The 14,109-nt window shown below is 42.9% G+C and overlaps 1 protein-coding gene across 1 annotated transcript in view; it reads right to left on the bottom strand.

Moving 5' to 3' along the window:
• Positions 1-5,643: 5,643 nt before the first annotated feature.
• The window catches only part of LOC139219918 (rho GTPase-activating protein 44-like), a 33,300-nt gene continuing 24,834 nt past the window's right edge, over positions 5,644-14,109 (bottom strand). Inside the window, exons 18-23 of the mRNA XM_070851926.1 lie at positions 13,961-13,978; positions 12,041-12,232; positions 10,700-11,227; positions 9,698-9,813; positions 8,496-8,879; positions 5,644-5,801 (exon numbers count right to left, since the gene is read on the bottom strand). Coding sequence (XP_070708027.1) covers positions 5,644-5,801; positions 8,496-8,879; positions 9,698-9,813; positions 10,700-11,227; positions 12,041-12,232; positions 13,961-13,978 — 1,396 coding nt within the window. The remainder of the gene's footprint in view (positions 5,802-8,495; positions 8,880-9,697; positions 9,814-10,699; positions 11,228-12,040; positions 12,233-13,960; positions 13,979-14,109) is intronic.

The following is a 14,109-nucleotide window of genomic DNA, read 5'->3' on the forward strand; positions in this document are numbered from 1 at the left end:
GCTGTATGTTTTCAGTGTAAAATCACAGGAACTTCACAAGAGATTTTAGTCCTCTAAAAACACAGTCTTCTGGGCACAAACAGTCTTCTCTCCCATCATGTTTGCTTTTGATTTTCGTGACACTGGTCTCTGTTTTGAGCCGGATGTGCTTCCCTTATTTGCTATAGATATAAAAGGGTGGGACACACTGTATTAATGTGACACAGGAGACACGTGGTGAAAACAAACAGCAGATCATGAATGTTTCAGACAAACTGTTGGCAGAATCAATGTAGAGTTTGACCAAAAGAGATCAAGGGCAGCGCTGAATCATTCTGCTTTTATAAAGGTCGATCTAATCACTTATAAAAAATAAATACAAGCACATTTATATAGGACCAAAGATGAGACATATTTCATAGGCATGGGTAAAAAGCATGCTGCTGAGTTTCATACAGGACAATGTTGAATCCAACGCCCCAAACCCCCCCTCCCTCCCAAAAAGTTGGTCATAACACACTTTTGATCAAATATCCCTCCACCCTCGTTTACTTGAAACTATGTCCACAACACACACAATCCGCCTTTATCACTTTATCTAAGAGGTGAACATCATCTATCACCAGTACATTCCACCTATTCATGTATAAAAAAGGCCTTCGTATTTTAGCGCTCAAAGGGCATGCTTGAAAAAGCTGCGATACTGAAAACTGTGTCTGGGACCTGTCGCTGTTTTATTGTTAATAAAGTTGTGTTTGATGGACACTGTATGTACAAGCCTTAATCTGAAACCCTTTAGTACAAAACGAAGAGCAGCACATTGTAACACAGAAATCCAGACAAAGACAGGACGGACCATTCACCTCAGCACAGCCAAATTGCAACAATAACTTTAAAAAAGGACTCTTTTTTGTGGTCAGCATCACGTTTTTTTCTTTAAATATTGAAATTATAAATACTGATGATAGCATTTCATGCTAAAACTCAGCCGGAGGATTGAGACCAGTAACTGGTGCGGATTGTAGCAGAGCTGAAACAGTCTGTAGATTATTTCATTGGCACAAAATTAATCAGCAACTATTTTGATTATCGATTAATCATAAAAAAAAAAAGCCAAATATTTCATTATGTTTTTGTCCTGTGTTTATATAAACACTAACTAGAGATTTTAGTTAGTTAGTCGGACAAAACAAACCTTTTACTTCTGGAAATGGCAATTTTTCAATATTCTTCTGATATTTTACAAACATTTAAGAAAGTAATCAGCAGATTCATTGATAAAGAAAGTGACTGCTAGTTGCAGCCCTAAATTGTTGTTTTTCTTTTGCAGCTGCTGATTTTGTGGTTTTTCTGCCTGTGAAATCATTTTTTGCACATTCCAGTTTTAAAATTGCGTTCTTTAACACGTTCCTTATATGGATGAAATAGCCGTGTAGGTCTTTTTCAGTTTTCAGTCAAGTTGTGGAACTGAGGAGATTCACTATCTGCTGTCAGTCAAACTAAGAAACAGTTTCCTTGCAGTCTCTTTTAACCTCTTAAACCCTGCTGGGTCCTGCGATTGATCCACCATTACAGCTGCAGGTTGTGTGGACAAACATTGTGCAATCCCACAGGAAATGACTTTAAATTCTTAACTAGATCCCAACACTTTGCATGCCAGGTTGAACTGTGGGAAAACGTATAAAACGATGCACAACACATCTTGAATTTTCCATTAAATGTAACAGGTGTAGCTGCAGTGGCGTGTTTGAACAAGCATATACAGAATAAAAAGGTTAGTCAACATTTTTTTCTTACTGTAAAGCGAGAATCAGGGTTCAAGAGGTTAATTTTTAGTCTGCAACACAAGCATTATCAGCAGTTTCTATTTAGAAAATCTACAAACTAGATTTAACCTTGAGCCTACGTCAGTGCCATGAGAGCTAATGTACCATATAAAGTTTGTACTGTGCGAAGTCTACTTGATGTTATTTTGTGTGAATGTGGAAATATTGTGCTAGAACCAGCAACATTATAATATTATATGTACAGTATAATGTTATAATGTTCATTGTCATTTATATTTTTCAATACAGTATTTGTATATATCTATCTATATATATATATTTCATATTTCTCCCCTGTCAGTATATACAGAACATGTATGTACAGAGGCTCCAGTATTTACAGACGTCCTGTGAATAATATCGCACTTCAAAGAAAGAGGATGGTCGAGCAGCACAGTGACTTTTGAGGCCATGTGTCGTGGATGTGCTCAGGACAAAAGGAAAAGTCTTACAAATCTGGATAGGTCACAACAAAACCCACCACAAGGCAAATAACAAACTGCTGCTGTCGTATGCAAACCTTGTTACTCCAGTTTCACTGATTTTCTCTTTAAACTGAACCTCTGATTCCTGAAAAGGTTTCGATGCGACAGCAGGGAAATTCTGGTCCCGTATTTGAACGCTTTTTTTTTTTTCTTTTGTTTTGTTTTGTTTTTTTTCGTCATGTGTAGTGGAAACAATCACAACTCTTCAGACCTAGTAAAAAGTATTCAGAAATATATCTGTATAAATACTCTCATCAAAATAAACACATATACACATATCTTTGCACTTGCCTCTGGTTCACTAATATAGACCAAAAATATCAGCATCATCAGACAGGTTCCTGTAAGGTCGATGTGGAGGTGGTTGAAACTGAAAAAAGTGTGCTTATTTTGCCACTGGGCCTGCAGCTGGGTTCTTTTTTTTCCTATTTTTTGACAAAAGTAGCACCTTTTTTTCTGGGAGTGTGTCTGTTTTCAGTTCTTTGTTATGATATGATGGGATGTTATCATCGTGTGCCTGCATGCTGTCGCTCAGCTGTAAAAAGTCGTCACATACGGAGCCTGAAGTGTGCCATCGGGGTGATTATTATGATTTACCTGCTTAATTATCACCATTTAATAAATTGACGATTAAAACTAATGTTATGCATTTAAATTATACATTATTATAAAACAACTATCTATAATTCATATTAGGTTTTAGCGTCTGTCAGCACATTGTTTTGGTTTTGAGGGCCACAACTTTTTTCAGGGAAAAAGCTTTAAATCCCACAGTTCACTACCACTACAAACAAAAGAGACAAATATTTCCTTCAGGAGTCGGTGGAGACCAAAAACAGAGCGAAAAGGAAAGTAAATTGGACTCAACATTTATGATACATTTTTATAAAGTTGCAAATAGGCAACTGCTTGCCAAAAAGTTTGCGATATCTACTTTAAAAGAGGATATTACCGTCATTGACCACTTCATTAGGACTTCATTAACCCTCTTTTGCCTCCAGAACTGCCTTAAGTCTTCGTAACACCAGAAACTTTGACATGATAACGTCACACAGTCCATCCATCATGTGAATCTGCCCTTCCACACTCGCTCTGTTAGAGGCCATCTGAATACAGTGAACTGAAACAGCTTGAGATGATTTAAGCTTTGTGACATGGAAGGAGCCATTAGAAGACATGTTGTCATTAAGGGATGGACATGATCACCAACACTGTGGTGTTTAAAGGATGTCCAGTTTGGGCACTAAAGGAGGCCGAAGTGTACTAAGAAAACAACCATGTCATGTTCTTCCCAGTTCTGATGTTGGATGAGAACTTCAGCAGATCGTCTTGATCATGTCAACATGCCTAAATGCTTTGAGATGCCGTCACATGATTGGCTGATTAGATATTTGCACTCATGAGCTGTTGAACAGGTGTACCTAATAAAGTGGCCAGTGAGTTTATGCCAGTGAAAAACTTCTCATATCTTGTCTTTATATGTTAAGTTCATTATCCAAAACCTACAAAGATTAAATCTAAAAAGGCTCTTTTTGTGTCCTTTATCTAATTAAATCATTTCTTGCTTTGAAATTCCCAGTTTACATTTTGTAATGATCACTTAGTTTCAGCCTGGTTCTCTTTAACTGTTATTGAAGCAGTATGACACCCCAGGGTACCATTAATGTGTCATTAATGGTACCCTGGGGTGTCATAATTAATGGTACCCTGTGGACTTTTTGACCACTAGCAGCGCTACACACGTTTTTACGAGTGGTTTGCACGAGAAAGAACGAGACACAAGCGGTGACATTTAGTCTCCCGGCTGATTTCATGCTGGTCTACTGATCCACACTTGGTGGGACAGAAGCTGAAGGCTGCGAGCTAACTAACTTAGATGCACACAATGCGAAATAGTTTTAAAAATCGGCTTTGCAAATGTTTTATGAGGAAGGATATGCATTCAGAGTCCTTTTTCTAGACACAATGTGTTTTGGTGAGAAACAATGAATGTAAAAATAGCTTTTGTTTGTTTAAAGGAAACTCTGCAGGGCACCTTTAGATAAAGTCCGTCCCACAGAGCAGCAGGAGCCCCGACTGGCCGCGCTCCTGCTGCTGCTCTGTGGGTGGGACCTACTTTAATTATTGTGGTGGCACACTCCGCCTCTCTGTGGATTCAGCTCCTGGGTCTTTAAACTGAAATGACTCTTTTGTTGACATGGAAAAATGAAGAATCCCACCTGACTTATGCCAAAATAATTATATGGAATCACATGGAGTTTTTTATTCCCCAGCTTACGAGGCCTTTTGCATCTTGAATCTTCCTTTTTTTTATAAACTATGCATCTGTATATTTACCAGCTCCCTGACAACATCAACTATATTTTATCTGGAGGAAATGGTGTCTTTATAGCTCTCTTGTAGATACAAAATATGATCTGCTTTGATTTATAGTGTTCATTGTATCATATATTCTGAAAATGTACAGTATAAACAATAAATATTCAGTGATATCCTGATTGAATGGCATGTAAATATAGAGAAGAGTGAGATTGGGCATTTAACCTCTTTGCAAACCTGGTAGTTAATTTCCTAAACGTCTAAAACATGCATTCCTGTTTATGCTCCACGACACCAACAGTGCAACATCATATAGTACGATTACCAAACACATACAAACACACACACACACACACACACACTTTCCAAAACAACATACTGGCACACTCACAGTGAACGCTCAGGTGGGACAGAAATTCGAGGGGTTGTTGCCACCACATGCCAGAGCGAGGCATTTCAACTGACACCCCTGAGGAATGAGGGAGGAACGTGAGATGGGAGATAAACAGTGAGAGAAAGAAGGAGGAAGTGTCGGCGGGACAGATGTACAGTACTGTGTTGTTCCTTCTTCCTTCTAAAATTCACTCATGAGAAGCAGCAGCAGCAGCAAAGAGCACTCATTCCTCCCGGCAGCCTGTTTCCAGTCTTGTGTGTGAAGTTAAAGGCAATATTGCAGGTGAATCAAATAAGGCCAAAAAAGAAACGTAAAGCATTAAATTAAAAAACATGTTTCCAGCCAACATAAAATGTCAAATTGTGATCAAACGTCCCCTGACAACATTGTCGCTAACACCTCATGTGAGTTTTGTGAGTATGGAGATTTCTTTTAGGTGCGTTCACCGTATTTTTTTATCTTCTAAAACAGCTTGTTTGTACAAGGCGGCCGCTCTGGATCGAGTACAGGTGAGGCGGGACGATGAGATCCAGAGTGGGACTGAAGTAATCCATCTGGAGAGGTGAAAGGTCAGCGAGCGAGCGAGTGAGGGGGGGCTTTGAGTTTCATTTTAATCAGCCGGCGGAGGAACTCAGTGGCGTCATAGCACTGTGCTCTCGGACTCTTCCTCCGACTCGCCTCTGTTGTTGGTCGACTCAAACAGCGCCACTGAGTTCCTGAAGGGAGAGATGTGGGCTAAGTCAAAAATACCGTCCAGGTCCACGTTAATGATGGGGATGTCCAAGTTGCACAGAGAATCTGGCAGAGCAGAAACACAGACAGAGTGAGAACAGAGTGAAACTCAATTCTGTTGATTTATGGGAGAAAAAAAAAAAGAAAAAAGGAGAGTAGAGTGAAACAGATCATTCCAGATGTGATTTCATCAATGCTGGATGATAAATGTCATCATACGGTCAAACCATAGTTACAATATGAATAAAAAAAAAAAAAAAGAAAGCATGATAGGGGTGCACGATAATACTGGGCAATAAATAAAGTTTGATACACAGCATTGTTGAGCAAACCCTGAACCGTCTGGATTATGAAACCAGGCTGCAGGGATTTGCTCCCATCCAGCCTGGATTTGGTCACCGGGGCATCGTCATGTTGAAACATCATCAGGGTCATTCCTTCAGACTTTGTGAAAAAAATACTATATAGATGTTTGCACAGGTTGAGTAGTCCTCTGCACGTTTATCAATCTAATCTTAAGTAAATCGTAAAATCCGTGGACTGCTCCTTTAATGTTAAATCAATACAGTCCACACAACTAAGCACATGGAGGTGCTGGGATTAAATGAAAAATATCTATATCGATATCAATTGGATGGAATTTATTGGCAAAAATGTCACTACCGTGCATCCCTCATGCTGACACCTGATTCAGACATGATCAATGTCCACTGAAAAACAAAGACTAGTCATTTCAGCTGGGTAGGGGTTCAGTTGGGCTAAGCCACAAGATCAATATAGTTAGCTATGCTCGTTTTTAAACTAATATATTGACCTCGGCTTGATGCAGGTAACAGGTACGTGTCTGGTGCCACTTGTGAGAATGAGGACGTCCACAGTGTGATGAACAACTGGACACTGCACAGACAGGGAGTGTGCTGACTGGGGAACAGGGGTGGAGTGGGAGTGAGTGTGTGGGTGAGTGTGTGAGTGTGTTCGGGTGGGGGGTGGGGGGGAGGCAGCAATTATGGGTGGGAGTCCTGAGGGCAGAACAGGTTGGAGCTTTTTGTCGCCCGCCCTCGCTTGTATGGACTAGTAAGCCATGCATCGTCTCAGCCACCATGCAAAGGCCAAAAAACACTGTGTTAGAGCTGGGCTGAGCAGCAGCTGCATGTCGGGATCAAAACAATGACAAGTCATGTATAAGTACATCAGGAGCGGCTCTAGAGTGAGGCTGCCGTAAAGCAGTGAATCAGATGGAGACCTGATCCAAAATCTGCGTCTGCTGGCAGCTTCACCCTACTGTGAGCGGGCTCCGTGTTTGGCCGAGATGGAGCAGGGATTGGAGGGGTGGTGGGGAGGTGAGGCTTTAGCACGGGAGCTCCAGCTTACCCTAAAAGTCCCTCTCACACATAGAATCACACTGAACCTCTCGGCTCATACCGCTGTAAAGTGAGACAATAAGAGCAGTCGACAAGAGGGGACAATTAGACGAAAACATAGCGAGAACCTTCGGGTGATGCTGAGGTAGATAAATAGAGTGTTAAATGAAGAGACAGCTGACTTAAAATAAACATGTTTGAGTGCAGGTTTTTGTTTGTGTGACTCTGAAACAGGATAAGTCACATCCCAGGAAAAGACCAAAACCAACACAAATCTTTTAAAAAGAGTTTCATATTAAAAAAAGGCTCAGTGAAACAAATGGACAGGACGTTTTATTAAACTACATCCTGTGAATACGTTAAGGACCTTTGACCCCCCCGTCCAGCCTGATTACTGTATGATCTGTGACCACAGTTGCTTTTATTCCTTTTCTTCTGCTTATTTAGATTTATTTATTTATTTATTCCTAATTATTTTGTATTTTGTCACTTCAGTAGCTATGACAATTATTTTATCTTTCCCTTATTTTCTCTGTAATTCCTCTTTTGAATGTTTTGTTAGATTATAATATAAATATAGAAAGAAATAATAATAAAAAAGGCTCAGTGATTACCCCAAACAGCTGATCACTGTAGTTTTTAATCAAATGTTGATCAAACAAAAGGAAATAATGAATTTGTTGGGGACTATTTTCAGCAGCGGAGTAATATACACATTTATTTGTAATCTTTATTCTCCAGTTTAATCTGTAGAATTCTATTTTAACTTATTATAACTTATCTAAATAGGTCTTTTTAGGTATACTGCCTTGTGCTTCTTTTGTATTTTATCTTTATACCTTTTGTGTCTTATGTAACATGTTGAATTGCCTTGTTGTTGAAAAGTGCAGCACAGATAAACTCCTCCTTGCCTGTGACACAGGGGAGTAATACATCAGACTGGAGACACAGATAAAAAAAAAAGAAAGATGCATTAATTGTTGGTTTTGGTCTTTTTGTGGGATTTCTCCTCACCAAAACAAAAAAAGAATATTTCATTACTGTGACGTGTAATTATTCATACAGTGCTAGAGTGAAACCTACAAACATATTTGTTATTCAAACTCTCTGGTAATTAAGTGATAAGAGTCTTAAACCTCTGATCCATTGGCCTGTTAACAGTTTCTTTTAATAGCTGTGAGAACAAAGTACTGACTGTTGTCGACTGATATCTTATCATTCATAAAAAATACAAAACTATTCTTCAAAGTCAGCGGTGATTAATGGGCTCACATGAACGGGGTAAAATTCTGTAAAAATCTAATTAAGTGTAAGTACAAAATTAAATACAGCTGAATAAGAGCACTTAAATACAGTCCAGTCAATGATGTGTTGTGATCTGCTGTTTCATACCCCTTACCTGTGGACATGCTTTCCCCAGGAGACAAACCGTCCAGGAGGCCCGCCGAGTGATCCAGAGGCTGGGGACTGGAGCCGGGCGTGGTGGGGGGCTGAGGAGGAGGCAGGCTGGGCCTCTGCCGGGGCGGCTTGGGGGTCGGCCTGGCCTTGGTGAGGGTCCCAGCCAGCGAGGGCGGAGAGGACAGAGACGGGGTGGTGGTCGCCTGGATCTGTCCCGGGGAGCCGATGGTGGCGTATCCCTGCGGGTAGCTGAAGCCGTACGGGGAGGGGGTGCTGGGGGGAGTGGGCGACAGGCTGACGGGAGACGGCTGACCCGTCGACTGGTCGGACATGGCTCCTGTCTGACAGTAAGGGCCTTTGGGCGGGATCGGGGCCAGCTTCTTTGCTGCAGAGAAACCGACAAGAGAAACAGATCTCAGATGTCACAGGACACATTAGAGGTGGATTTCTAAACTTATTTTGGATGTGAATGACTGTTTGTCTCTGTGGCTTCATTAAAACTGCAGTAGGAAACACACAGGACAGTCGCTATAACTGGCTCGCTGCATGCAAGCCAACCCTGAAAGTGAGTCTTTAAACATTTTTAAAGGAACTCTGCCTACTGCAGCTTTTAAGAGGAACTCCAGTGTTTGTGTTGCTGTGAAGCTGGATTTACAAAAAAAAAAACAAGTGATCCAAATCGCAGCAGCAGAGGCAGAGAGATCCTGACTTTTAGTCTTTAGTATCAGTCAACCCTCCGAAATGCTGCATCCTATAATTCCCATAGCAGGACATCATCAGGGGGGTTTTCTCAGCTCCATCCGAGGCCACAGAAGACATCATGGACAAACCATGACTGACTTTAATGTGCAGAATCAGGGGGAGCGCTCCTTTAATGATCGTCATAGTCACTGATCTAATCAACCCTGCATTCACTCATCAATTCCAGATAAATATATAACCCTGCTGCCAATTATTTAGCCGTCAGCAGAGTTAAAAATGTTAACTTGTGACTCTCATGTTGGATGTAAGGCATTTTGAAAGAAATACATTTTAATAGACTGATCTCCTCCATTCACTGTGTTTAATAATATTATAACTAAATTATATTAAATTTACTACATTGCTCTTAGATCATAATCTGTGTATTTACCATTGTTTTAAATGACAAACAGAAGCACCAGTGCACCATGAATGGTTGATGTTTCACCACAGCTGTATTACCTCTCCTCAGGGTGTGCGGGCTGTGCTCGGGGTGCTGCAACTGTCCGCTAGAGGTCATCGTTCCCTGGATCCCCTTCTGCCCGATCACTGGAGACAGCTCCTTGTTCTTCAGAGTACTGAGGAGGAAAACACACAGGAATCACCAGCCGACCCGTGAATCTAACGTTTCCCTCATAATATCTCAGCCCTGTGAATCTCCTGGCTTATTAAAGTAATATGAGAGCAGCCGTGGTTCAACGTCAAAGTGCCTGAGTGACCGCTGCAGCAGACGGACATGTAGTTTATACTGCGCTGCAGCAGAAGCAGTCCAGAGATCCCAAATAAACCCTGATGGCTTAATGGATTTTCCTTACTTTTACAGCGCAGTGCAGCCAGAATGCCGATGAGAAGAGGGCCTGAAGGTCACAACGTAACCAGTTTATACTCTGACTCACTGTCGGCCTGCTCTCACTCCCAGCAGATGAGGCATGAATGGGTGATGGGACTTAAAAGTCGAGATGGAGCAACGCACATGAGCCTCTTTTGGGCTTCCATCAAACACTACAGTGCCATTAATGATGTTCTCCTTCAGCGTACATCGCATGCTGTTGTTTTTGTTCGTCTCCAAGCTCTGATCTTGCAGTCTCACCACAGTCAGGGCGGACTGGGCCCACTGGTGTGACTCATAAACGCCCACTTTTATAATGGTATGCACTGAAAGCTTTGAATTTCCTTTGTTGCCTGGCAACCGGCTCCTGAATATCCTGGCAACATGGAAAGTTATGGATTGCATTCATGGCTTTTAAATTAAAGATGGATGTGATAACGACATTCCTAAAGAGTATTGTTTTTTTTTTTTTCATGACTGACAGAAAGCACAGGCGAAGAACAGGTCTCTTAGTCCTCCTCTCTCCTCCTCACATCATCCCTCTCTCAGGCGTCTTTGTCCCCGTGCGGCCTCCCTTCATGTGTGTGTGAGCTGTGTTGGAAGTAGGAACGAGTTAAGCATGGTTCTGTATTTACCTAGTCGGCTTGACTCCTCTCTCCCGGCTACAGGCACAGGCTGCCCATGGAGGGGGAGCAGATAGGGGGGTGTTGGGAGGTTTGGGGGAGCCCAGGAAGAGATCGTGGCGAGTAAGAACGAGGGGGGGTTTGATGTAAAGGGTGGAGCCATTTGTTTCGGACAGGGTTGCATGCGAGGCGTCGGAAAGGGAGGCCTGTTTGGGCAGGTGCAAGGAACTGGGTTTGGGGTTGGAGTTGACGTCAAGCTGCTGAGGGGAGGGGCAAAGGGAGTGGGGGAGTGGGGGCGGGCTGTGGCCGGAGCGGCGTGGGGGAGGGGACGGGCCGGGAGGCACGGATTCGGGATGGGGAGCAACGGGACGCACGCTCGGAGGTGCTCGGGTGAAGAAATGGTGGTGAGGGAACGACTGGGAGGAGCAAGAGGAGGAGGAGGAGGAGGAGGAAGAGGGGTAAGGGGGAGGCAGCCTCTCCTCCTCAGGGGAGGGGTAGGCGTAACAGGAGTCCGACCAATTGGAGGATGCATCATCCGAGCTGCAATGATAAACATGTCAATGTCTCATAGGGAATTAAGCCGAGTCTCCAGAGGCTGAAAAGGTGTTAAAGTGGGTGAGGAGAAGGGGGACGTATCGATCTGGAAGTTTAAGTTCAGGCGCATATTAATCACTGTGTCAGGGAGGAGAAGTGAGGGCTCCGGGGGGAACAACAGCACAGAGGAAATAAAGAATAGGTGCTCATGAAAATCTCTAGTGTTCAGATCAGGAAAATGAAGTAAAACAGAAGAAGAAGAAGAAGAAGAAGAAGAAGAATCACCTCATCCATTGCAGGGCCTTGCGACAATGGACTGTTATGCTGTTAATGATGCTTGGACTAATGGCAAAAACAAAACAGATATATAATTCATGCACATGCAGCAATGAACCATTTCTACTGAACTACGGATGAACTTCCCCACATTTTCTAGCCGCTTAGAAAGAGAAAGCGCTCTGGCAGAAAATGAATTCTGACTGCACACATGGCTCCACGACTTAAGAAAACCAGGAACATTAAGAACTCAAAGAGCGGCTGTAAAGTGTGAAATGGCATGCTTCATTTGAGGTGAGACACAGAGGTGAGAGGATGAGTGTTTGGTGTGAGGTGGGGGGAGGTGGGGGAGACAGCAACAGACAAGAAGACGTGCGTAAGAGCAGACAGCGCTTTTCTGGTGTCGGTTGTGGGACGCAGCAGCACACGCGGCGAGGAGGGAGGAGCAGCAGCAGCAGGTGGGGGGTGTGTAAGGGGTTTGGTGGGAGAGGGGGGGGGGCGAGTGTTGGGTGAAACAGGAGGACGGGGGCACGACAGCCTTACCTGGCTCGGTCGCTGCTAGTGGGAGGAGGGGTGGGGGAGGGGGAGGCAGAGAAATCCCCGGTCTGCTCGGGGATGAGAGCGTCAGTGGGCGGGACAGGGGGATGCACGCTCGGAGGCGTGGAGGAGGATTTACGCGTGGAAGACGAGCCCCTGCGCGACACCCAAGAAGTGTCCATCACCCTGACACCCATGCTGCAGTGGGACAGAGATGCACAGCCAATCAAATCAAGGGAGGGCGTGTGTGTGTGTTTGTGTGTGTGTGTGTGTGTGTGTGTGTGTGTGTGTGTGTGTGTGTGTTTGTGTTTGTGTGTGTGTGTGTGTGGTTCAGGGGGTCAGGTTTCCACAGATCGTCAGGTGTGAAGCTGCTAAAAAGTGATGAGCTTCCCTGTCTGTCATTTACACCACCAGTGCACCAAGGAGGCCTGACCCTGGATCTGCTTCTAGGGCCACTGTGCTCCACCCACATGAGCCTCAGCAAACAAGAACAGAGAACAACATTTTATCTACACAGTCCTCAAATGCAGAATTCCCCTTTTTTTATGGCACATTCTCCTGCAGGATGAGGACGTGCGAGTGGGTGAAATGTTACATCTTCTGATAAATGCAACACAAGATGAGCCGTTTGGATGAAATGAACGAGGATAAGATAAGATGGCAGACATGTCGAGGTCCCTTTGGTGTGTTCAGGTCGAAACAAAGTCATTCTGGGAAAAACTCTCATTTAGTTAAGAGCCAATTAGCTTAGCATAACAGTCCAGAGGTCACAAAATACAGCTTCCAGCACATTTAAAGCTCAATAACACATTATAGCGTACTTCAAAATGACAAACATGATTTCGCCCATTTCTGGTTTTGTCTTTTAACTTCCAGTCACTAATGTCGGCACATATATTAGCACATAAGTCTAAACACTACATCCACTGCAGCTCATATCATAAAACAGACTAACTTAACCAGCTCATTTTACACTGTAGGGGTACATTAGCTTGATGACACACAGCACCGACGCTTCATTAATCAGTATGATGATGCAGATTATTAGGTTTTTAACATTATTCGTCACAAACGATCATTAAACCAGCTGATTTTTACTTTGTTGGTCTGGAAGCAGATTAACAAATTGATTTAAAATACATTTTACACGCAGACTATTTTACCCAATTATGCAACTTAACTATAATCATGTCATTGTTATTCATTAATAAGCTCACGTGCAGAAAGAAATATTAGAAAACAAACACACTGACTGTTAACTATAATTATTATAAGAGTAAGATGAGACGTGATCTAACGAGCGCTGCCTCAAAGCCATTAATGCTGAGCTTGATAATTAAAAAGCTGGTTGGATTTTTGCTCAAATTAAAGTCCCACTTCTGGTGTAGATGAAAAGTTAAAAAACAAAATAACAAAGTTGGAGCTCTTCCTTATTGCTGACATGTTTATAATGCATGAATTATTGAGGCTAGCTGTTTCCCTCCACTTCCAGTCTTTATGCTAAGCTAGGCTAACTAGCCGCTGGCCGTAGCTTCATATTTAGGCGACGTACAGTAATAACTAACTAGAGGAACAACTATGTAGTTGGCTGAGACTAAACAAGGGGCTACTGTGCTCACAGGCTCAACAAGTTTATCCAGTGCTGAAACTGCAAAGATGCTACTTATGTAAACACAGGAAGAAAGGCCTGCTTTGTCCATGTCAGCCATTTGTCACCCAACTCTGGTGGAGACATTGAACTATAGGAGTCCAAGTGTGTCACTGCAGGCGGACCTGACTGGAGCATTAAACACACACACACACACACACACACACACACACACACACGACAAATGACGGACAGCTCCTGTCAGCGTGCAGCTGAGACGAACAGATGATGAACGGGCCAATGAGAGGATGGCTGGAGGAAAAGGATCTATACTGTACCTTTGTATCTTCCTAATGCTGCATAGTTAAGACAGAGACAAGCACAATGAGGACAGGAGAAAGGATCAAACCCCCCCAGGCTCATTAACAGCATCGCTATCAAAGCAGCAGCAGCAGGAACTTTGGCAGAATCAACTTTTGAGACAAGA

This window comes from Pempheris klunzingeri, chromosome 20, assembly GCF_042242105.1.
Source record: "Pempheris klunzingeri isolate RE-2024b chromosome 20, fPemKlu1.hap1, whole genome shotgun sequence".
NCBI classification, from domain to species: domain Eukaryota; kingdom Metazoa; phylum Chordata; class Actinopteri; order Acropomatiformes; family Pempheridae; genus Pempheris; species Pempheris klunzingeri.